Raw genomic sequence first — 24,792 nt, forward strand, 5'->3', positions numbered from 1 at the left:
AGTTGTCACCAAACAAATCAATTAATTGCACCTTAAAAAAACAGGCACCTGTCAATTAACGACTTGGTCGTTATCGATTTTCAGTATCCACAAAGTTAAACAAATCTAAGGGCAGTAACCGATTTGGGAGAAAAAAATCCTTGGAGTTTCCTATCAATTCTATTTCACATGAAGTTAGACTGGAAGACTATAGAGAAAACCGAATGCCAAGCAACTGTGGTTGTGTACAATATGGCGATGCAGGGGTCGGCGAATTTGAACTTAAATATCGTGAATTAACACTTAAAAAGTCTGGATAATGTAAAATTTGTCTGTGCGGTTTTCGGAAAATAATTGCGAATGTTTGGCTAATGTTTTAAACCTTCAATCATATCTAATTGATATTTGTGATATTGATAAGTGTCAAAATTAAATATCTTGGAGTTTAATCATTCACACCTCTAAAACTTAAAGATGACAGCAGCTTTATATGCACTAGATCCTTACAGGAAGAATGCTTATTCAGACCGTAAGTGATTAATTTTAGTTAATGCAAATATTGCATTGTACATGTTGTACATGTATAATAATACAGGTTATAATTAAGATTTGACTAATGACGAGTATTGTAATGCATGACATACAATACATATATACAATATATGAGGTAGCCGAGCTCCACAAGGTTTGTATAAATTTGGCTGTACATGTATAGGCTATAAATAAATCTTCTTTTTATTTGTCCACCTATATTTTTTTTCAGCTGTCAACATTATAGATGGGAGTTCTGTATGGCGCGGAATCAGGGTCAAAAATACTTCTTTGTGTATATACATTATTCGATTTACGTATATACAAAAATAATTACGACTCGTCTAAACATCAACCCAACAATGTTAGATCTGTAAATTTGCTTACGTATATACGTTAATCCAATTATGTATATACAGAAATAATTCCATATACACAGAAATAGAATTACGTATATACAAAATTAATTCCGCATTAATTCCGTATACACAGAAATCGAATAACGTATATACAGAAATCGAATAACGTATATACAGAAATAATTCCGTATATACAGAAATATTAATGTAAAGACAGAAAGATAGTATTTCTGTATATACGTAAATCAAATTCTGTATACACAGAAATAATTATGTATATATGTTAAACGAATTCTGTGTATACATAAATCGAATTCTGTATATACGTAAATTGAATTTCGTATATACGTAAATCGAATTTCGTATATATACATAATTATTTACGTATTTACATTATTATTTCTGTATATACAGAAATCGATTTATGTATATATACATAATTATTTACGTATTTACATTATTATTTCTGTATATACAGAAATCGATTTATGTATATACAGAATTCGATTTACGTATATACGTAATTATTTCTGTATATACAGAATTAGATTAACGTATATACGGAATTCGATTTACGTATATACATAAATCGAATTCCGTATATACAGAATTAATTATGTCTATACGTAAATAAGTATTTTTGACCCTGATTCCGCGCCATAGTTCTGATTTCGAAATCCTGGGCTTAAAAAAAATACGAATTCCAAAGGTCCCCCAATATCTTTAAATTTGAAAAAAATAATTCCAGGATTCCAAGAAAATCAAACCTGACATTCCGAGCTTCAAAACACCTGATCCTGGAGTCCTGATAAGGTCATATCCCCCTCATATGACATGTATGATTAAAATTTGATTAATGAAATAAAACATTTGAAAAAAAAATTGCTAGGAATTAAAAAGAAAAAAATATGATTGTGATAATTTAGTTGAATTAAAGAAGAAAATTCTTACAGAACTATTGAATCATGTTGCTTAGAAAAATCATGAAAAGATACATTAAGCTCTAAATATATATTCTTTCAAGGTCTATACAGTTATGTAAAAGAAATAAGATACTTTCTAATTTAAATGAATTTTTACTAAAGAATGGGTATCACATTTTATGATTTTAGGCAAGCCAATATTCAATTAACACACTTTTCAACATTAAACTTTTTAGTTTTATATGGATCATTAAATTGTGGACAAAGTTTAATTCTCACCTTCTCAAATTCAATTTAACAGCAAGTCAATATGTTATAGTGACTTATATTGTTTGTGTTCTGAATGTGTAAATAGCACAAAACTTTATTGTGAACATTTATAGGCCAACGAGAAACAGTCATTCTGTTTTTAAATACCTCAGTGAAAAATTATAAGGAATAAACTGTCTTGCAAAGTTTAAAAAAGACATAAAGTAACCATAAATTACTGAAAAACGCATTGTCCATTTTAAATCTGATTATATTTTAAGATTCATAACAAAACGGGATGAGTGACAATAAAACACAAATTTGAGCTTTAATACTTAATCATATTTACATAAGCAGGACAACATGGCCAGAAAGATCAATACATGTTATATAATAACACTTTCTTGCTGGGAGGAAGAATAAAAATATCAAAATGCTCAGCTGAATAAGTTTAAAAGATAAGACACAAAGTAAATTATTAAACTACAATGTAAATCTATTTACACTTCTACCTGAAGAAACAGGTATTTGACAATTTTGTATTGATTTTAAATGCAATTAAATTGTCTATTATACAGTGTTATACAGTTGAAATTAAATATAGGAAGATTAAAACTTTTAGCTAAGACCCAACCTACACAATCTTACCTTAAATATTATCTGTTACCAAAACAATTTTTATTTCAATTCTTACTTTAAAATTCTTATATCTTGAATTCAATTTTAAATATTTTAGGATGATTTATTTGAAAACATCAGATATTGTATTCCTTTGCTTTGGACTGTTTTAACTCATTAAATTTGCTCTGAAAATCTCAAACTGATTAAAAAAAAACAATATTTTGAAATCATGTACATGTATCACTGGCATCAGATGAGCAATATTATATTAATACATATACTGCAGCTGTGCTATTTGAGCAGTCAAATTGCATTTCAACAGTATGAAACAGTATCCAATATTGCCAATCAATCAGTAGTTTTTTGTGGGTTATTTTTGTAGGCACAGAACTTTGTTTTTGCATCTGTTTCCTGTTTCTTATTTACTCATGACTATCTTTATGAAACTATTTTTAGTGATACATTTGTATCTTCATTTTGATTACAACTGCCAAAGAGCTGATTTTTGTAGTTTACAATGTACATGATGTACTGAATCTGGATAAAGCTTTCATAATTGTAAATAAAGTATGTCTGTTTGAAATATTATGAAATGTATAGCGTTGTCATTTTCTTCATGCAAATTTTATAAAACTCACACACTAAACTAAAACCACATTTGTTGAACACAAATTTTAAATATATACTGTTAAAAGATAAAATTTTGGCAATAAGTTTCTTTACTGTTCATAGATCTAGAGTTATGTCCCTTTTTAAAGTGGGAAAATTGCAAAGCATCAAAGTGGACATTATTTCTTCAGACATATTCTTCTTTTATTTTTTATGCTATTGTATGAATAGTTAAACATGACACCACAATGATAGTAGTATCATTTACCTCCTAGCTGGAGGCATTTTTTTTAGTATATATGTAAGTGACAGTTAAAATTTGAAGTTTCCTCATACCGATAAGCATTGATTTGAACCAAATATTTGAAAAACCTTATCAAGTATCCTTAAGTTTATACACTTTAGGCCAATAAATATATGCTGGTTTCCTCCCTTCAGTGTCTCCTGCCTTGATACTGACAGAAAAGGAGATTATCTTAGACATGTTAGGCATATAGGAAAAAACTTGGACTTTATTAGTTTTTCTTAATCAAATATGACCATTACATTGCATACAATCATACAATGTGTTAGGGTAGGAAAGACAAAATAGTGTAGGTAGATCTAGAGTAAAAACTCGATTTGTTTTAATTTTTAAATACTAGGTACTAGATATAGGAAACTAACCTGTTTTTAAGTTTTGTTTAAAGCAAATGATCAATATGTTTTTAAATATTAATTTGTCATTCTGGAACTTTAAAGGAAATCATGTGACATTTTTTGTTAAACATCGAGCTATTAAACAAGCAAATTGTTTGATCATTCATTTTAAAAGATACCAAAATTTTATGTCTAAACAGTAAGAGCAATTGATAATTGGTTTTTATTATCTTACATGTGTACCAATTACCATTGGTTACAGAAATATCCAAGCAAGATCTGATCGATTCCTAATGTGCAAATGTCTTGTTTGCATCCTTTATTGACATTTGACCAGTAAATGGGAGAAAAATTTGATATCCGATAATGCATTATACCCAAATGAAAACAATTAATCACACAGAATTAATAACTTCCATTTAATTAAATGCTTATACAAAAAAGTCATAGTTAGTTTAAAAAGTAATTAGATTAGATAAATTGAATTTGTATAATATGCAAAAATGATAAAATATATATGTTTTCTGTTTTAAAATCGGTTTTAACTTAAAAATCATTTCATTTTAAAGTAACATGAATCTTATATTTCACTTGAAGTACTCCTATTATACCAGAGTTTATAAGAATAAATCATGAAAATCCTAATTTAGTCTACATAATCATGATAATCTTCTGTACATGCGTTTTGAAATTTAAAAAAAAAGGAACTTGTGATTTGTTGAATTTACGACCAGCAAATTGCATATAGTATCGGATCCTAGTACAGAGACTTTTGATATACAAATGTACCATCCTGCTTCTAGAAAAAGTCTATGGTGCTAAAACACACTAGGGAAACACTGGATTCTAGTATTATACTGCAACAAAATATAAACCTTTTGTACATGTTGTATAATTTAGTGATATAAATGTTGAATTGTTGTTTCATTGCCTTAAGAATATAAACTTACCATAAGTTACTGAACATTAAGAAAGGTTATGGAAAGAATTTGTTTCTGAAAGGAATGTCCGTTGAATGTTTATTGAATTCCTCTTGTAACACTTTATGTGTCTGAGAGATACAGTTAAGAATTTGAACCATAATCAGATGTTATTTTGTTCCTATTTGGACGTGTTTTTTTTTTGGTTATTCTTTGTTTTAGCACCTGACATGGCTCAGGACTTTCAGCTTTAAATAAAAAGGTTGTCTAATTTAAGAAACCTATAAAAATGTCACAGTGTAGTGTGCTGATGTATAGAACACTTATTTCAGATGTATCATTTGATATTGAATACAAGACGCCTTATGCATCAAAGATTCAAGTTGGGATTGAAAATACTGAGAGAGCAGTAGAAGAATACAATCCAGAAGTCAGCTTACAGAAAACTCCAACACAAACATGGGAAATGGATGTCAGATCTCTCGTCAATTCCAAGAAATGGATCTCCCAGTACGGGTTACGGAGGAGTAAATTAACGCTGTATCAGGTCCTACCAGTTATAGGGTTCAAAGTTAGTGATGGTAAGTTGTAGTAGTTTTTGTTTTTTAGCATTTCAAAATGGCCATCGTTTATATTCCTGACTGAAATTTAAAAACTATTGATGATAATCTGTCTCTCCTAGTGTAATCCAAATTTTATCAGTACTTTTTAAAGATGATGCAGTACTTAAAAAAATGTTTAATAAATTTGAACACAGAAACTTCATTGTCAAGATCTTACAAATCTCCAAGGATTTTTTTAATGGTTGCATATGAAGATAAATTAAGCCATTGATTTACACATACATATATATACAAATGTATTGCATAAGAATTGCAGCAAAAGAAATAAAACTGCACACCATTTAAATATTTATCAATAAAGTAAGAAAACATAAATCATTTAGGCAAATATTTACATATTATAGTGACTACGATTATATAAGCAATGCATTGAAATATATTGATATACACATCTCTGTATTGTTATCTCTATAAGTAGAAAGGATGTAAATAAAATCTACCACATAAAAAAAACTCAAATCTAACAATGAAGATTTATAATCAGTATATTAAATATATAAACTTTATAGCTCTGAAATACATTTTTTGTACATACATTTTTGTATGATATAAAATGGAGAATGAAGTTATGAGTTTAGTGAGGTGTGAAAACTTTTAAAAAATGATTTCTAAAGTTGAATATTTTGTTCAATCATTCAGTTCAAATCAGTTAAAAGATTCGAATTCAACAATTTATTTTTGTATTTGTGTAAACCCATTATTGAAAACATAAATAAATGCCTTCTGGGATTAAATGTGAGCTATTACAGCGTCTTACACCTATTTAATTGATTATTTTATAACCTTACAATATATTTTTCATACTTCATCAAATTGCACAAGCAATAAACATGATAAAGAGTATTTAACATAGAATTTATGGTGCAGTCTTTAAATATGACTGCTACCTTTAAAGGTTACTCATATTACCTGTTTGAAAATCAAGATACATTAATATTGAAAGCTTTTGGTATTATTAAAGTGCTAACTAAATTGTATTAGGTAGACCTTGCTCTGTGTGATGTCATACTATTACTTAAATAATAAATGGGTTGGATTGTATGTACTTTGAAAAGACATTTCCTCTGTCGTCATTTGAAAAAGGCCAATACCTGTTCTGGATCACTATCTTTGCGTATAATTGATTAAGATTTCAAACGATTAGCAAACAGGAAATAGCTGCATTTTTTCAAGATTACAAATTAATTAATATTAAAATCAGATACTTAATCTTTGTTTTAATTAAACCTATAAATGATTCCTAAAAAGAATGTTTGAATAATGAGTTTACACTAAAAACTAGAGCCAAGAGAATTATAGATTTTGTAATTGTTGATTATAAATTTTGCCTTTTATCATGCACATGTCAAATATATATATGGTACACATACATTGACATATTACTAAGATTTTTTTAAATAATGCATATCTTATGAATAAATAATTGATATTAACTGGCTCCATTTGACATCATCTATGAATTTTGATGTGACAGTCACGGTGGTAGATCCAGAAGAGATCCAGGGGTTGGAACCCTCTCTTTCTTTCTTTTTTTGAGGATCAATGCATTTGAATGGGGACTTAAAGTTGGAAACCCCTTTTAAAAATGACTGGATGAGTCATGGTTTGTTTCCTTTGATCTCTTTAGTTACATGCATTTCATATTTTTGTAGATTTCGATAGATCACTAAAAAGACCAATCAGTTCCAGGTATGCAGATGGCCTTTTCCATCAGATATTAAGACCTGATGGTAAAACCTTTAATGTAAGTATAAATATTTGTTAATATGCACATTAAATCTTAATTTGTGAATAAAACAATCAAAGAAATAATACAAATTTACAACTATATCAGTCTGCACTCAAATCTTTTCCAACTACTATTCCGTAGGGATAGACAATTATTCAGACATTTTCCTTATGTATAATGAATGTATCAATATCTTATTCATTGCATACACTTATTTGACAAACACTGAGAGTAATCTTTACAAGCACTGTTTCTTGTCTTTTAAAATGGTATATAAAATTACTGATGCCTTTAAATTTGAAATTTTACAGTTTATAACTTAAAGATCTTTGTTATCTCCCTTGGACCAGTGTTTAAAAAATGCTTTTATCTTAGACTGATATTTTATGGTATTTTTCTTCTTCTAAATTATATTTAAAAAAATAAAGATATTACAAAATACAAAAATAATTACAACTAGTGTTAAAATGCAAAATTCTTCAATCTCCTTTTAGATAACGTGCAGTAGAGAACAGTTACGACAGATTGAGGCTCGTCTTAATCAGTCATTGCTTTTGTTCAAACGAAGACTAGAATGGCTGACAACAGAAAGTAGGCGTTTGTTTGGTGTAATAGAAGAGAAAGCATTGACCATTGTCCTTGATATAAGAAATATGTCTCCCATCCACTTTGACCAATACAGAATGGCTTTAGAGAGAGTGATTTACGAACAACTAACTCAAGTTGTCAAGTTTAATTTGATTAGGTATAGTTATATTATAAATATTGAATAGATAAAATTGAGAATGGAAATGGGGAATGTATCAAAGAGACAACAACCTGACCATAGAAAAAACAACACAAATAGAGCATGCACAAAGTTCAAAATTAAATATTTCAGTTAAAATCTTGCAATTTTATTTAATGCATTACTTCTAAAGTACTTCATTCTCAAACCATTAGAACATTGTATTTGAACAATTGTTCCAAGGAAGTTAGCACTGATGTTAAAACTGGAGGTCAGCTTTAGCTGATTTGACTGTAATGGAAAAATAATCATTTATTTTTAACCTATGTCCCATATTGCAAAAATGTCATAATAGCTGAGTTTCAGGAAATTTAAATCTACATTAGGATATATGAGATGCAGTCATAAGGAGACAGTGTTAGTCCATATTGAATGACCTCGGGGAATAAAGCGATGATTCATGTATACCGTCCCAAATTTTATAAGATTCAATCAATAGGTTTTTTGTTACAACAGGTCCACAGATGATATAGAGAAATACCAACCAGAATGTGTTCCTGTGACACATGATACAATACAAGGTGCTGTTGACTGGGTCTGGGGACTAGATAGATTAGCACCAGTGGCCAAAACATCAACTTGTGAAGCTATTGTAAAGGCTTCTATGGACCCTAATGTAAGTTTATTAGAGAATTTGAAGATGTTTTAATATCATTATTCAGTCTGAATGAAAGGTTTTACTAGATATCAGTCTCTATCCGTACCATTTAATTTTCAATGTCTTAATAATATCTCTAACATATGTATATTTGAGTTGGATCTTTTGAGGGGAAAACTGTTCAATTAGGTAAAGATTTTTGCATACTGTTAAATGATTCATTTTGGTTGTTTTACCTTGGTTGCTGTATATAGTTTTAGTCCTTTTACATATTTGTAGTTTTTTTACCTTTTTTTTAATTCTATTTATATCAAGTGTATTAAAGGGTTTTCTTTTTTTTTTAAAGTATATGTGCATATGATTAGTAAAACCTAGGCATTCAAGTGTGTAAAATATATTCAACTATTTTGTTTAAGTGGAAGGATCATATGACATTAATGAATGCTTTTGTGTTATTTTTTGTAAAATGATACATCAAATTGAATATAAACAAAGATTTATTAATTTCAAATAGATATTTAACAGTTTGGAGGTTAAAGTGAAAAAGAAAAATTTGTACTAGTAAATGCCTAAACAACAAAATAATTCAGTATATTGAATAACATTTAGGAGTAAAGAAGTGTGAACATTTTCTCTAGTTTTATTTTAAATACTTGTAGAATGAGGCTATTTATCTATTCACTGAAGGGACTGCTATAGAAACATGTAAAGAAATATTAAAAGAAAAGGTAAGTTCTTTGGACAGCTTTACCTCAGTGTCAGACAAACTACATTTTTGTATATTTGTTTGAATGGGAATACATAATCTTCAATTGTTTGTTTTTGTCATGTCCAAATAGTCATCTTTAAAACTGTCAATCATTGGTTAGATATCAAAAGTACAGATGTATTGCTTTCAAGCAATGAGAATTCAGAGATGCTATATTTTAGAATTTTTATAAACTTTTCATAGAATAAAAAGGGGGATGGAGGAATTTTTTACCTTTTATTAGACAGTTGACCAAATTTTTATGGGAATACATAGAAGAGAAGCTACTCATTTCTATATAGCTCAGATATATATAGACATCATGGTGATTTTAATTATAGATATAGATTATTATTCTCATACTTGCATTGCAGGTGAGAAAAATACACCACAAAGTGCCTGTCCACACTGTGGCCTTCAACTGTGATGACTCAGCTACTGTAAGATTCCTTAAAGATTTTGCTGATAGAACTTGTGCCAAGTAAGTATATGGAATTTACTATTGTGAAATAGATGTATTGTAGTATAGTCGAAAAAGAAAAGGTTACATTTAGGGGCTTATATGGCCCAGTGTCTATCTAGTGAATTCATAATAAAACAAATTGACAGTGGAAGATATTATTATCTGCTCCATTGTAACCTGCTGTTTATAGGCTTTACAAAAATATGAATATTAAGTAAGTCTTGACATAATTTGTTATATGGATATATTTAACAATTAATGTAATTTTGTTTTAATTTTATACAGATTTCATGCTTACTCTGTGATAATGGAGATGGATAGTTATGAATCCTCCCCTATTGACCCTCGTAACAATAGAGCTAACATAGTGCTGAAGAAACGTACCTATGGCGGAGTTCCCCCTGGGGCAGGGATGAGAGAAGATGTAGCTTTATTGTTTGAGGAGATAGAAGAAACAAGGAACACTATTGCTCAAGTACAAGCTATCATGGCAGAAGTGCCTGAACCTAAAGTTATTGTTGGTGAGTGTGATGAAATCGTTTCATTCCAAATGTTTTCGAATGTAGAGTTCATTTCAGAGCATCAAGGTTTTCAGAACCAATATCATTTACCGATATTTATTTTTTTTGCTCTCTCACTTTATTAACAACTTTCTCATTATATTAATTGTCTATACCCAACTGTGTAAATCTTTACAAACTGTTGGAAGAGGATATATTCTTCTTTGATGAAATTAAGTTTATATTTGTCCAAATTTTCCAATTACTTATGTTTCAGCCATGCTATGTTTCAGGTACAAGGGAGATTTCGTCTGAAGAATGCTAATCATTTATTTGAACTCTCTTATGATATTTTTGCTTATATTAAAACTTTTTTTAAATTTTGCAAATTCCAAGAACCATCAAACGACAATAATTTATTCATATATCGCCTTGGATTTTGAAATTTTCATATTTACTCCTTGAAAATTCCTATAAAATACATATCATCAGGACAGACAATTCATTGACATTGTACCAACCATTATTATCAACAAATGTTTCAATATTTGAACAAACTTACCCTTGAGAGCTCGAGTCTGCCATATTTTATAATCATACAGAATGAAAAGTGTTTACTGTTAATTAATTTTCTTTAAATTGAAATTAAAATGCATTTTAGGTATACTTTTTGTTGTTCCATAAAAACTTAATTAAAACAGAATTAACAGGTACTGATGAGAGATAAATTATTGATACAAAATTAATTACTCTATATTGATTAAATGAAAATAAGAAATTATAGATTTTATGATAGCATGTGAAATAACAAAATTTTATGTCAGTGAAAACGTCCATGAGATAAATTTTATTGCAGCAATTCAGCGGGGTCTTATTAATGAATTTAGCAAGTTCAGAATTTTTAGCAATGTTTTAGTTATTGCTAAATTGGAACAAGAAAGGTGTCACAAAAACAAAAATTTGTTTTGAAAATTTGGTCAAATTATTAGTTTGTTTATAGCATCTCCTAAAATCACATAAATTAAACTTTCATTTGTATCAATTGTCCAAAAATTGCAATAATACATGCATGAATTTACAGAATTCCAAAAAATCCAAAGTGAGTTACCAAAATCATATACCTAACTTGAATTGAAAGTAAAAAAATATAAGCAAAACCAAGACAGTTTTTTGGGTTTTGACACACTAACTTTGTTGGGACCACTAATTGATAAAATGGTTTCTGATGTTATATGACCCCTGTCAAATTAACCTTTTTTTACAACAAACTGTTGGCTTTTCCAACTTTTATTGAATTTAATAAAAATGAGTGTCAAAGTGTCTACAATCAAAAAGGAGTAGGTCCGGTAAGGATCGATTTTGGCCTCAAATTTAAGTTTCATCTGACGAAAGATTTTGACCACTTTTTAAACACATAAGTGTCTATTTCATATGATTCAATTAATCTATGTGCAAGATTTTAACCTATTTAGTCATTAAAAACGATCCAATTCAAGCTCAAATATGAAAAATCTACCAAATATGCGAAAAAATGTCACTTTTCAGATGGTTTTTGTCAAAAACGAAAGTGGCCGCATCCGTGTTCATCCTCAATCTTTACATATGTTATGTATTATCATCAAATACAACTTCCATTTCAATATTTTGGATGAACACGAATGCGGCCACTTTCGTTTTACCCGGAAACCGTCTAAAATTTAACTAAAATGCTGGAATTGTGAAGATTTCAGTAATTTAGCACGACTTCATGGTGCTAGTACCCAATATATGTGCATTGTATTGTCAAAAACAGCCCATATTATTGTAGCAGAACCATTCTACTATCCAATAATTAAGAAAAAGTTTAAATTTTAACAATTTTGTAAAACTGCTATATTTTGGGGCCAAAAAGAGGTCTTACTGAACCTACTCCTTTACTCTCAGGTTTGGCATAGAATTCATTACCAATTATAATAAAAATCTTTATTTTATAGAATATAATTTTATTTTTTTTTGCTTTGGTCCATTGATCCCTATGTATTACCTAGATATTAACTATAAATTTCCTGGTTAAATCCATGTCAAATAAATTTAATTAGAATTAACTGGAAACAATATATCAAACTAAAATAGTAATTTATTATTTATTGGAATTCACCTTTCAATTAAACTATTACAAAAAACATGCTGTCTAACAATATAGTACAACAAAATTGCCCAGACTTTTCATGACCAGCATAAGCTGATGATATCTGGTTTCCTCTGATATTGCATGTTAGAGATATAACAAAGCTTAATTAAATTCACAGCACCTTGTACATGAACTATTTACAGGTATGTTAGTAGTGGTTTGGTTTTCTATGTAACTGGACCATAAAATAGTTAGAAAATTTGAAGTTTGTGCTTATAAAAGTGGTTTTAGAGTTTATGCCTTGGAGAGGACATCTAGTTTATACTTGGTATGATTAATGGTCACAGTTTAACTTTAGGATTATAATTAAACTATGCCACGATTAAAATTTTCAGAATCCGTGATAGATAAGACAGACCTGAGTGAAAGAGATGAACAGTACATGGGAACAAAGCAATGGTTGAACATTTATGGACTTGGTGCTCGAAGACTAGAATTATGGGATGTATTAGGGAGTGTTGCATTCAAACATCGGGATGGAATAGTCGATCTCAAAGTCAAGCCAGATAATAATACACAAACTGAAGCAGTAAGTTGTCATTTTATTGTTGTTGAAGGAGAAAGGCATATCAATCCTACATTCTGTTGTTTGCAGCTTCAACTTTTATCCTCAGTCTGTGAATAAAAAAATAAACATCAATAATTTTTAGAAACCTTTAAGCAACCAAATAACAGTTGACATAGTAAAATGACTAATTAAGGCAAAAACTTTGTAAAAGTTCATGACCTGGTTTTTGCTGAACATAGAAAAGGTCAATGGATATTGGATTTAGGACATTTGTCATATCTTCATATATATTTTTAGAAGTTTGCCAAGATTAACTAAAATTTAAGCTGAGATGAGAGAAGAAGTTATTTTGATTATTCAGTATATAGATATTCAGAGTTATTTGCCTTTCCATCAACATCATAATGTAATTCAAGTTTTATACCCCCGCTTTAAAAAAGGGGGGTATACTGTTTTACCTCTGTCTGTCCTTCCATCAGTCTGTCTGTCCCATGAATATTTTTCGTCGCATTTTTCTCAGGAACTACAATAGAAGAATTTCTGAAATTTGGTTTCAGGATTTATATAAGTCAGCTATACCGTGTGATGCGTTTTCAGATTCATCACTCGACAACTTCCTGTTTACCAAACACTTGCATATTTTTACACTATTAATATTATCCACTTGCGGCGGGGGTATCATCAGTAAGCAGTAGCTCGCAGTTTCACTTGGGTTTTTTTTCTTTCAGCTGACCCACAGTAAGCTTATTAATGCAAGATATTGTGACAAGTTTCCTGTGGTCAAGTGGAAAGATGGCCAAGTAATGCATGTCCAGGTCACACCAGAGATACACAGAAGATATGAAAGAAAGATAAATATTTCTCTCAGATCTTTTCATCAAAGGTAATTTGTTTAGTTTTAGTAAAAGTTCAAATACTGTAGTTCATTGTAAAGTCTATTTAAAAGTATATTCTTAAAAATGTCTGAAATATTTGGGACAATCTTGAAAGTGGGATACTGAGTGTGAAAGGTTTATTTCTCAAATTTCATTTTTTTTCAAATCCAGGTTTTAAAACAAAACAAAATCGGTGGTCTTTTCAGTTGTTTAAAGAATCTCTACAATTCAATATTTTCTATTTTATTAAGTTTTTATACTTGATTTTTATGTACAATCCTTGAATTATAAATTATTTTTCTAATTTTTCAGAATTGACTGGTTGAAGCAGGGAAGTAGAGCTTTATTTGGTACAGTTATAGAGGACCAGATCTATGTACTGATAGACACTTCGGCATCAATGTTACCCAGTATTACATTCGTGAAGGACAAACTCTTTATATTAATGCAGGTCAGTACTCTGTCATTGGCTACATAGAATGAAAGTTAAACAAACTGTAATACAAGTGTAGGACTCACTACTTATTATATGGTGGTCTCTTGTGGTACATCTTCTTTTTTATATATAGTTTCTAACTTCTAGGTCATTTAGTCTCTAGTGGAAAGCTCATTGGCAAACATACCACATCTTATTTTTATTTTAACTGTCACATGATAGACCTGTCCTTTCTTTTGAATTTAATGAAAAGCAAACTTTAATCAATCATCCAATTTACCATTTAAAAATCACCAATTCATGGGATAATGTTGATTTTTTTTCACTGCTGTCAAACATTTAAAGAAATTACTCAGTATATAGCATTACCACATCAATATTTGCTATTTATCTTTACATTTTTATACATGGTCAAGGTAGTTTAATTTTGGATAAACGAAAATATGCTAAATATTACATTTTTAATATATTTATTTTGAATTATCTCCCTTGTTATATTTTCAGGAACAATTGAGACATAAAAAGAAGTTCAATATGGTAGCATTTAACTCCAAAGCAATAACCTGGCAGAATAGAATGGTTGATGTTACAGAGCAGTCTCTGATTGGTGCTTGGAAATGGATCCAGAACTTGTCGTGCTGGGGTTCAACTAATACCTACGCTGCCTTACAACATGCCTTGTCTGACCCAGGAACACAGGCTATATATCTTCTGACAGATGGTAGACCTGATCAGGTAATGGACTATTTTATGGCATGTGAAAATGAAATTCTTTTTTACTTCATTTACAGTTCTTGATTTACATTATTGAAAGATGGCACAGGTATGCTTCAAGGACTTGAGGTTGGCAGTAGGAAGTTTATTTTGGATATTTTTATTATGTTAAAAAAAAATATTTTCACAATAGTTGTCTCCCCTTCCTTATTATCTTTTTGTACAAAAAAAATATAGGATAATTGAAAAGAAAAGAAAAAAGATACTTTTTACATAAGTATATAGACGTGGATACTAAGCCAAATATTATGCTATAATTGAATTTCTATCTTCTAAAGACATTTTCTAATATTTTCACATTTATATTTATTTCTTTAAATGAAAAAAAAATGTTCTTCTATTTTAGCCACCAAAGTCAATCATTGCTCAAGTACAGATGCAGCACTGTGTTCCTGTTCATGCTATTTCCTTTAACTGTAATGATACAGAGGCTAACCAATTCCTGTCTGATTTGGCCCAGGCCACTGATGGAAGATACCATTATTTCTCTGAGAAAGGCATTGATGCAGACCAGCCAAAATCTTGGGAGGTAAAGATATTTCCAAATTTGAAAATGCTTTCATTGATTTGTTTATTAAGGGGAACATCAAAAACATAAAACACATTTAACAAAGACAATTATCAGTTACAAAAATATTCCAAGGGTAAGGATCAAACTTAGAACTTGGAAAAAAACTATTTAACAGATATCATGTTAAGGAGGGGTATTTGCGAAAAATACCAGTCCAGAGAATGTTTATAAATTTCGCAAGCCGTAGGGCGAGGGAAATTCATTCTCAAGACTGGTATTTTTTCGCAAATACCCCTCAAGAACATGCTATATCTGTTTAATTACACCAAATGTTAATGTTCAAAAACGCATTGATGATCGTGACGTTACAAGCGTCCAGGCGGATAGAGTATTTTTTCGCAAATACCACGGCAGAGAGGGTAAAAAAGGCATTTCCTTTTGGCAAATACCCCGGCGGCATTAAAAATTGAACGATATTCATTTGATAACAGTAAATAGCTGAAAAATACACTAGCTATCAACCAATCAAAATCCAGGATTCAAACATAAGGTGAAATTATAAAAAAAAATCCCATGGAACATTTAGATATTTTTTTGTTGAGGACAGAACTTTGAAAGACTGGTTATTCATTTATCGTCTAGACCCTTGTCATTTCCAGCTTGACCTGTGGTAAATGTTTAAACATTTGTCTGTTATTGATCTAAGTCAGTGACATTTGTCTACCTCTCACATTGACTCATCTACTAGTCAAGATTAGTATAAAAATAGGAAGATGTGGTATGATTGTTAATGAAACAATTATCCACTAGAGGTCAAAATGATGTTGATATATGTCACTATAGGTTTATGTATATAAATTATATTTTTAGTGTTCCGTGATTAGTATATTAAACATATTGACCAGACAGAATACTCTGATAATTTTGCATAAATTCATCTATACAGTATAGTTCAATATGACCTTTTAATACTATTCTTTGTGTTGTTAACTGTAGAAATATGTTATACTTAGACATAGCATATTTTATAAATGCATTGGTAACTATGACCTGTGATTTAATGATTATTTTTACTGATTCATACTTGTGTAGTGCAATGAGATTGTGTACACATACAGAAACTGTATGAAAGAGTAAAACTTACTAATAAAAAGGTTCCTGTCGACATTTCTTGTATTTAGGGAAAAAATACAAGTTATTTTATGATGAAATAGAAACAAACAACCTTTTATTGGGATTTTTTTTTTAAATCATCAAATGATCATGATTTACCTGGTTTTTACCTGGTTAAATTTTCAAAATGCATTACCTGATATTTGCCTTCAATTTTATCTTTTAATTTGATAGAGTGAAGACATAAGACTTCTGAAGGAAGAAATAAGAAGAGGCTTAGAACATCTACAGAAGATAGAGGATCTCAGGGACGAATGTTCTAATCTATCATGGAAAAGTGGGGCAGAGAATCTGAGGGAAAGCAGATGCAGCAGGTATATACTCTACTACATGTACTATTATTTTTATCAAATTCCATATAAGCTTGTATGAAGTTGGAAGGATTTATTTGATAAATGTACTTCAATTCTATCTCTCCACTTTGTTTTGTTATAAAATATAATAATTTTTCAAATCTTGACAAGAATAAAGAGTATAACCATAAATGAATAGAAAAATTCATTAAACTGTGAGTGATATTGACTCAATGTTAAGGATGGTTTTAAAATTTTTATAAAAGGCATGAAAATTGTGTATTATTTTTTAGCTTTAAGTGAAAATCCACTGCACTGATGTTTCTGGATCTGTTACTGTATGTTATGTACATTCATAAGTCTGAATTGAATTCCAATTATGAGCTTTTCAGCTCTCTTGCATTAAGTAATAAAGTTAATTTATATGTTTTAAATCCCATTATGTAGGAATCATCCAATGCCAAAAACTGACAGACCATCAGCTGTTCCTGCTATGGATCCATCGGAGATCTTTCGTCCAGATCCATTGAGTATACCACGCCCAAAGAGTTGTCCTCCCCCACGAGAGGACAGACAAACACCATCACCACCACCTAGATCAGCGTCCCCTCCTGCTCAGAAATCATCACTAAGGATTCGTAGATATTCACGGCCAGTCAGTGCTAGAAAGTCATCTCAGAATCCACTAAGTGCTTGTAAGTACAATTGAATGTTTTGATGGAGGATTGTAGAAATAGGGATTTATTTTCATAGTTTTAATCATTTGAATTAGATATAGTTCATATTAATATATTAAAAAAGAAATTAGAATTTACATGAGTACTAGTACTAACAAAAACATCAGTATTTGAAATAACTTTTTGACTTCTTAACAAAACTCTGCTTGGTCTAGTTTTAAATGTATTTTAAGAATTTAGGCATTTATGTAATTAGACTAATATTTTTATCCTAATCTAGCAAAAAAAGAAATATCATCTCGTCCTCGCAGAAAATCAGGTAGCTAACAGTATTCAACGTAAACATCTTCATTGTAAATCATGCAAGATTTCCCATAAACCCAGTCTGAAATTCTGCACTTTCTACGCTAGCATTTGATCAATTTGGTTGCAGAAAGATGAATTTTATTCATTTTTAGTTTTGAATTAAATATTGCATGCTACATAGTGTTTTTGCAGTGTGGGAATTTAAAAGATGTTTGTGACTTGCATAATTTACTTTTTTGCATGAATTTTATATGTATTTTGAATATTGCAATGCATGCATGTGTTTTCTAAAAGCACGCTTTAACTCTGGAGCAGTCACAGGGATGTTATATTTTTATCACCAACTGAAGGGGAAATTTTTCAGGTTTTGTGTTAAATTTTACACTGGAAAAGGATTGATAAAAAAAAAATATTCTAAAGGTTGAATACACACAGGTACAGTTTATGGTTACCTTTTTATTGGTTTACTAGTGATTTTTTAAAATATTCAGGCATTTTAATTTTGAATTATTGGCTTCAGTCTTGTATTTTACTGAAAAAAGGGGTTGCATGAGTAAAACAAATATATGCAAGATATTTAGAATAGTTCTTTTGTCATGACTCAATGCACATAATATAATATTCACAGGTTTGCATGTCTTTAAGTGTTTCTCGTATTTATAGCATAGACCACCTATATGATACATTGTTAAACTGCTTTCTTGCCAGTTTCAGTCAGATTGTTTAAATATTTTAATGAATTCAACTGTTTTGCAAATTTCATAAACATATGTTCATTTCAGTTGTAAATACAAATTCAGATTTTAGATTTGAATCGAACTTTCTAAACACTCTAAACAATTATTGAGTTTAAAATACAGAATTAACTCTGGTTTCATAAAACTTAATTTTTACTTGTATATAAACTATAATATCTACATTCCATTCACATGGACAGTATTCACTCACTCACTAAGTGCAGATAACTGATGTTGATTTTGATGTTTTGCGGAATTAAGTGTACAAGCCTTTAGAAATTTGTATTTTGTTGAACATTTAAAAAAACCCTATATTCATGAAATCCAGGAACTTTGGTACCTGAAAATTAAAAATGAATTCACAGTATTTTGTATAAAATTTATTTTCAGCTCACACTAGAACAAGTTTACTACGTACAATGACAAGCACTGGAAGGTTTGATCCTGATGAATGGCTACTGCCAGAAACCCGACAGTTGTTTGAGAAACAAGCCAAACACCAGCAACAGTTAGCTGAAGGTATAATTGTTTTACAGATCATTACTGATATCTAAGCTCTTGTGTTTTGATGATTCTGTTTCTTTCCTTTCTGTCATAGTTGATCATCAAAGATTTGTAGCAAATAATTGTTGTAAGTTTTTTTGGCATTTTGCAAGCGTATAATGCTTATTTTATATACTAATTATACTAAGAATCATTCTTTAATTATATTTAGCTCACAAATTTCTATCCAAAAAATAAATATATCTATAAATTTAAACATAAAACAACAGATTGGTTTTTCATTTTTGGTCTGAGACATGTTAGATGTCATTTTCTTCAGAAAATTGTTATTCTGGATATCTTTGTTTATTTTTAGCTCTACAACGCTTTCATCTTTCTCCGTATGTTGTGGAACGTAGAAACGGTATAGTCATTATGCTCGATGTCGCTAATTTGGCTTGAAGTGATTGATAACAGCACATTCAAACATATACTCACATTGATCATATATTTTAATCATTTGATTTCAGTATCATCATCATAACCATCTGATAATCATATGACAATGTGTGCTTTCCAAAGATAGCATGAATTACCACATTGAAATAAAATTGCAACAGCTTTTCCAGCTAATTCTTAAGGTGTAATACCACCATTGATTTTTCCCTATTAGTCTTTTTTAATTGGCACTTTAAAAAAAAATGTACAGTATTTACCTTTAGTTCAACCAAAGAAATACTTTGCATGTATAAAGTTTAATCCTTTCCAGTGCTACAGTGAAAATTTCACACTACATTTCATTGCATATAAGAAAGTAACCATCACCGGAAGTAAACATCCCAATTTTTACACTGTTATTTACTGGTTACCTGCTTTGGTAACTATGTAACCTTAACGTTCCAAAATATTTTATAAGACCATCAAATAAAAAAAGAATGATGCTTTCATACACCCAATATACATGTTTATGACTCAGAAAAGTTTAAGTGCATTGAAATACAGGGTTAATTTTCTACAACTGTCAAATTCAAGGAAATATTTTTTTATGCCTACTTTCGTATACAACCGGATGTGACGTATAATGATTTGGTGGTATTACACCTTAACAGTTATAATTTCATTTTATTTCCATTTTAATGTTTTACAACAGTTCACTGCATGCAACACCAAAAATTTATCCTGAACAAATTTAATTTACTCCATAAGACAATATTGAGTTCAACACTGCATGCTTTTTTTTAAAGCTTCTTTCAATTACATGCAATATTTCTAACTGGACTGGATAATATCAAGGAGGCTATATGAGACTCCTTGATAATATATATATAAAAAAAAGTATCATTTTAGCTGTTATTCTCAAACTGACACATTGAAAGACAGAAAAAAACAATTCAGCATCTCAGCATTTCAGCATTTCATATGACATCACAATCAATACAAACCCAATTATTCACATTCTATTACATATGTACATTAAACAAAAATTTATATTGGCTGAAGGTTGCACTTTTCAAAGGATTGTTAAGAATGATGGTTGACACTTTCATTTATGTCTTTAACTTTATGTTAACAGTAAGATTCACCAGAACTATAGCAGTTTTCATTGTCCATTTATTTCTTTACAAAATAGTGAATTGCTGTTGTTCATCCTCATTAATTTATGACTTACATGTAATATCCTCTAAACTTGGGTTAAAGCATATCTATTGAAATTTGTTATTAAACACAGTGCAAAAATAGAATATATTCAACTAATAACAGCATACTTTATACGACTTTGATTTAATGAATCAAGTTTAAGCATTTTGCTTCATTTTACATAAGAATTAAAAGTGGGTGTACTGAAGTCAAACCACACCTTAAAATTAATTAATTGATGTCTGACATTGATGATGTCATAAATACAACTATATATATTATAAAGTAGATTACCTCAAATCATTTAATAAATTGCTTTACTTTTTCAGATATTATTTTATTTTGATATAGAGAGATACAAGTCTTAGTTTGACTGTTCAAGAAGATAAGTTAATTGTATCTAATAAAATGAATATTTCAAACTTAATTTGTATTTTCAGTTGATCAAAAGAGAGAAAATGCAAGGACATTCAGAAAGAAAAGACTAGCAAGGTAATGCAAAGTTGTAGAATGAGCTGCCCTTAAAATGTAAACTTAGAAATTTATGTAAAGATTAAACAAACTTTCTTTTTCAATTTAATTAAAAAGATACTGAAAATTTAGATTTTTTTCGGGGCTGTCTGAACCACTGCATAAGTCAAGGCTAAAGTGGGTAATGTTTTATTATGGACTTATCTTTTATGAGACTTTAACCATTGTTAATATAAAAAGAAAAATTGCTGTATAGAGGAATTTTTATCTTATATTAAATTTACTTTTTCAGGGCCAAAGAAACATCTTCAAAGATTTGGTTGAGCAAGCATGGACTAGTTGCAAAGAAACTGACTATACTGGATGCCCTAGCACCGACATTTATACCAAGAAGGGCTAAATATGTCCCTATACTGGATAGACATGTACTATCTAAGGTTTTTGATGATGTAAGTACTAGTTTGAAGAAAGAGAGAGAGGATACCAATAAACTAATACAAAGTCATAGGTCTAATAAAACCAGACAACACCCAAGGTAAAACAGTGAAAAGACAAACTGTAATAACACTACAAATAAAAATTAAAATTAAGATAAAAATTAAAATAAAAATTAAAATTAAAATTAAAATTAAAATTAAAATTAAAATTAAAATTAAAATAGAAATAATAAAAATAAATAAATAAATAAATAAAAATTAAAAAAAACATAGACAACTAAATATAGAGCAACATAAATCCACACCCAAAACTCAGGTGATCTAGAAGTATCAGGGAATGTACTTTTTCAGTAAAACAAATCAAGAATCTTTAAAGATAATTTTGCTCTTTCGTACTTAATGTAATTATATGCAATTCATGAAAAGTTTCTGTATGAAGGCAAGTCACAGAAAAAGGATATTTTGCTTGAGGGATCTTAAAAGCCTCCCTCTTTGATAATTTTTGACATTACAAATGTGACTCGTCACTGAATGAAACTTTGTAAAACACAAAATTGGTATTTGAAGCATCTCGACCAAACATACTGCATTTAGGAGTAAGATCAGACTGGTCAGTTCAGAGTAAAATAAAGTATTCCAATAATATGACATGTTGTATTACTTTATGAGCTAGCAATAATAATGCTGCTTAATGAGAGGCAAACATCAATCAATGGTCTAATGTATATAAAAATGATATATGCATTTCATTAGCATTTTTTATTATTCAAGGGTATAAGTCTACACAAAATATTAGAATTTAACTGTATATATATAATTTGTTATAAATGCAATGAAAAACAGCAGTACTGCTCTTCTAACATATTGACAAATGTTAAAAAGGACCATTGATTACAGCTGATGTATTTTTGATATTTTAGATATTACCAATGGCCCATGTATCCAGCAGGAAACCACATGTTACATTAATAAATCCTTCAGCTGTTGATTTACATGGTTATGAACAGAAAGTACACAAGGCTATAGTATCCTATCATAAGTAAGTACCTTTGCTGTGGCAATGAATATCATTTCAGAAAAAAAATTGTCTGGCCATGTGCTTTGTTAGCAAAACTTCACCCAAACATGAAGAATGTTTTATTAAATTTGAAACGGTTATTGAAGAGGATGTGTGTAAAAAAGTATAATCCTTGTCTTACATGTTAAGGGGAGATAACTGATTGGACATTGTATCTTTTTGAAAGTTCATTCACAACTCATGTTTGTACTTGCTTAATTTGAATCAAAAGTAACAGTTTATTTTGTGCAGCACACATAAGTGTAGATTAAATGGGTTTCAAAAATAGTTTGTGAAAACAAAACAAAATATTGTACAGTTTTAAAAACCAAGAATTCAAATATATATATAACTCTCTAATAATTTTTTTCAGACGTCTCAATAAAATTGTATGGGAAGCTCTGCCTGAAGAAGAACGCAAAAAGTAGGTATTTCAACATTTTAATTTACAAATAGTCCAAAAGTTTTATTTCATGAAGGTGACTGGAATAGTTCATCTATAAATATAAATTTCTGCTGGAAAGTTAGATTGTTAAAAAGTCAATTCAAAGAAGATGTCCATTATTTTGAGTTAGGTTTTTTCTGATATTGACAATATTCATTTCATTTTCATCAAAAAATGTTTTTTATTCATGTGGTCTCAAAAAATATTATTCTGAAAGCTATACCTGACAAACACAAATAACTTAAATTAAGCAACATCTTTTTTTTAAAACTAAGTAATTATTTAACTCTGTTTATTTTTAGACTTGATTCAGACAAACCTGTTCCATTTGAGGAGAATCGCAATGAATTACTGGATGCATTAGATAATGCCGGTTGGCCAATCAAAGAAAATGATATTATATTACTAGAAGAAGAAATCACTAGAGCAAATAACTTTCTACAGCAATCAAAAGACCTTCGCCGAGCCTCAGACCCTCGACGAAAAGACAGTTACGATAATTTACTTGAGCGTGTTATGGATATGGATGACAAAGATAAGTCATCAAGTTCTAGCTCAAGTGACAGTGAAAGTGATGACAGTCGTAGCGACCATAGTGACAAGGGAAACAAGAGCGTCAGGAGTGAGAAAAGTGACAAGGGTGACAGAAGTGTTAGAAGTGACAAGAGCGACAAAGGAGACAGGAGTGTCAGAAGTGACAGAAGCAAGGACAGGAAAGAGGATGACGATCTAAATGTCTATGATGATAAAGCGAGTGTGGCCTCCAGCTTAACTGATAAAAGTACACACGACTTTTTCGAGGTCAGTCACACTTGAATGTGAAACACAAGAGCATGACTTGCTTGAACAGATCGCCTTAGTATTAGTGAATGAATAAAACAATCTAATGTTAGTCACCTGTGGAGGCAGGTTAATTAGTGGTTGCTATTAGTACATAATGAACAAATAGATAGGAAAATATTGCATGAAATAAAAGATATGTGTATAATATATATACATAAACATTTCTAAAAAATAAGTGCTTTTGTAAAATGCAAGTATAGTATATTGTATGGTTTACAAAAAGTAGAAGAAAAATTTCGTCGCCTGAATAAAAACAATTAAAATATAAATGGCTATCATGTCAGTAGAAATTTAATAAAAAATAATCATAGAAATAACACCAGCAGGCCATTAAAGCATTTAGAAAGTTTGTGGTTTTTGAAAATATTTTTAAATATTATTCATTTTTTTGTAGACTGAAATTACTTTTTTTTAAGTACACACTTTTGATTTGCTCTATTTTCAAGTGACAATAGTATTATTGAATAAGTAAAATTTCAATTCATGCAAATCAGATAGTCCCTCTATATATATATAAATTTTTCACTGCATTTATAGTTTAACTTGAATATTTTTTGTGTTTGTCAATCCGTCCTTTTAAACACATTTTATATTCTAGCTAAACATTTAAGATTTGACATTTCAATATTTAAAGCAATCCATCCATTTTTCAGAATTTCTATATTTATTTGAATTTTATA

The 24,792-nt window shown here is 29.6% G+C and overlaps 1 protein-coding gene across 1 annotated transcript in view; it reads left to right on the forward strand.

Annotated features, from left to right (window-relative positions):
* The first annotated feature begins 183 nt into the window (after nucleotides 1-183).
* The window catches only part of LOC134697688 (von Willebrand factor A domain-containing protein 3B-like), a 46,474-nt gene continuing 21,865 nt past the window's right edge, over nucleotides 184-24,792 (forward strand). The window contains exons 1-23 of the mRNA XM_063559972.1: nucleotides 184-508; nucleotides 5,163-5,411; nucleotides 7,106-7,197; nucleotides 7,677-7,927; nucleotides 8,426-8,585; nucleotides 9,227-9,295; nucleotides 9,690-9,796; nucleotides 10,064-10,299; nucleotides 12,784-12,977; nucleotides 13,685-13,839; nucleotides 14,144-14,282; nucleotides 14,772-15,002; nucleotides 15,388-15,570; nucleotides 16,900-17,039; nucleotides 17,466-17,713; nucleotides 17,976-18,014; nucleotides 19,129-19,257; nucleotides 19,598-19,645; nucleotides 21,300-21,351; nucleotides 21,623-21,779; nucleotides 22,688-22,806; nucleotides 23,198-23,248; nucleotides 23,572-24,082. Coding sequence (XP_063416042.1) covers nucleotides 454-508; nucleotides 5,163-5,411; nucleotides 7,106-7,197; nucleotides 7,677-7,927; nucleotides 8,426-8,585; nucleotides 9,227-9,295; nucleotides 9,690-9,796; nucleotides 10,064-10,299; nucleotides 12,784-12,977; nucleotides 13,685-13,839; nucleotides 14,144-14,282; nucleotides 14,772-15,002; nucleotides 15,388-15,570; nucleotides 16,900-17,039; nucleotides 17,466-17,713; nucleotides 17,976-18,014; nucleotides 19,129-19,257; nucleotides 19,598-19,645; nucleotides 21,300-21,351; nucleotides 21,623-21,779; nucleotides 22,688-22,806; nucleotides 23,198-23,248; nucleotides 23,572-24,082 — 3,615 coding nt within the window. The 5' untranslated portion in view covers nucleotides 184-453. The remainder of the gene's footprint in view (nucleotides 509-5,162; nucleotides 5,412-7,105; nucleotides 7,198-7,676; nucleotides 7,928-8,425; nucleotides 8,586-9,226; nucleotides 9,296-9,689; nucleotides 9,797-10,063; nucleotides 10,300-12,783; nucleotides 12,978-13,684; nucleotides 13,840-14,143; nucleotides 14,283-14,771; nucleotides 15,003-15,387; nucleotides 15,571-16,899; nucleotides 17,040-17,465; nucleotides 17,714-17,975; nucleotides 18,015-19,128; nucleotides 19,258-19,597; nucleotides 19,646-21,299; nucleotides 21,352-21,622; nucleotides 21,780-22,687; nucleotides 22,807-23,197; nucleotides 23,249-23,571; nucleotides 24,083-24,792) is intronic.

Source organism: Mytilus trossulus, chromosome 14 (genome assembly GCF_036588685.1).
Source record: "Mytilus trossulus isolate FHL-02 chromosome 14, PNRI_Mtr1.1.1.hap1, whole genome shotgun sequence".
Classification (NCBI taxonomy): Eukaryota; Metazoa; Mollusca; class Bivalvia; order Mytilida; family Mytilidae; genus Mytilus; species Mytilus trossulus.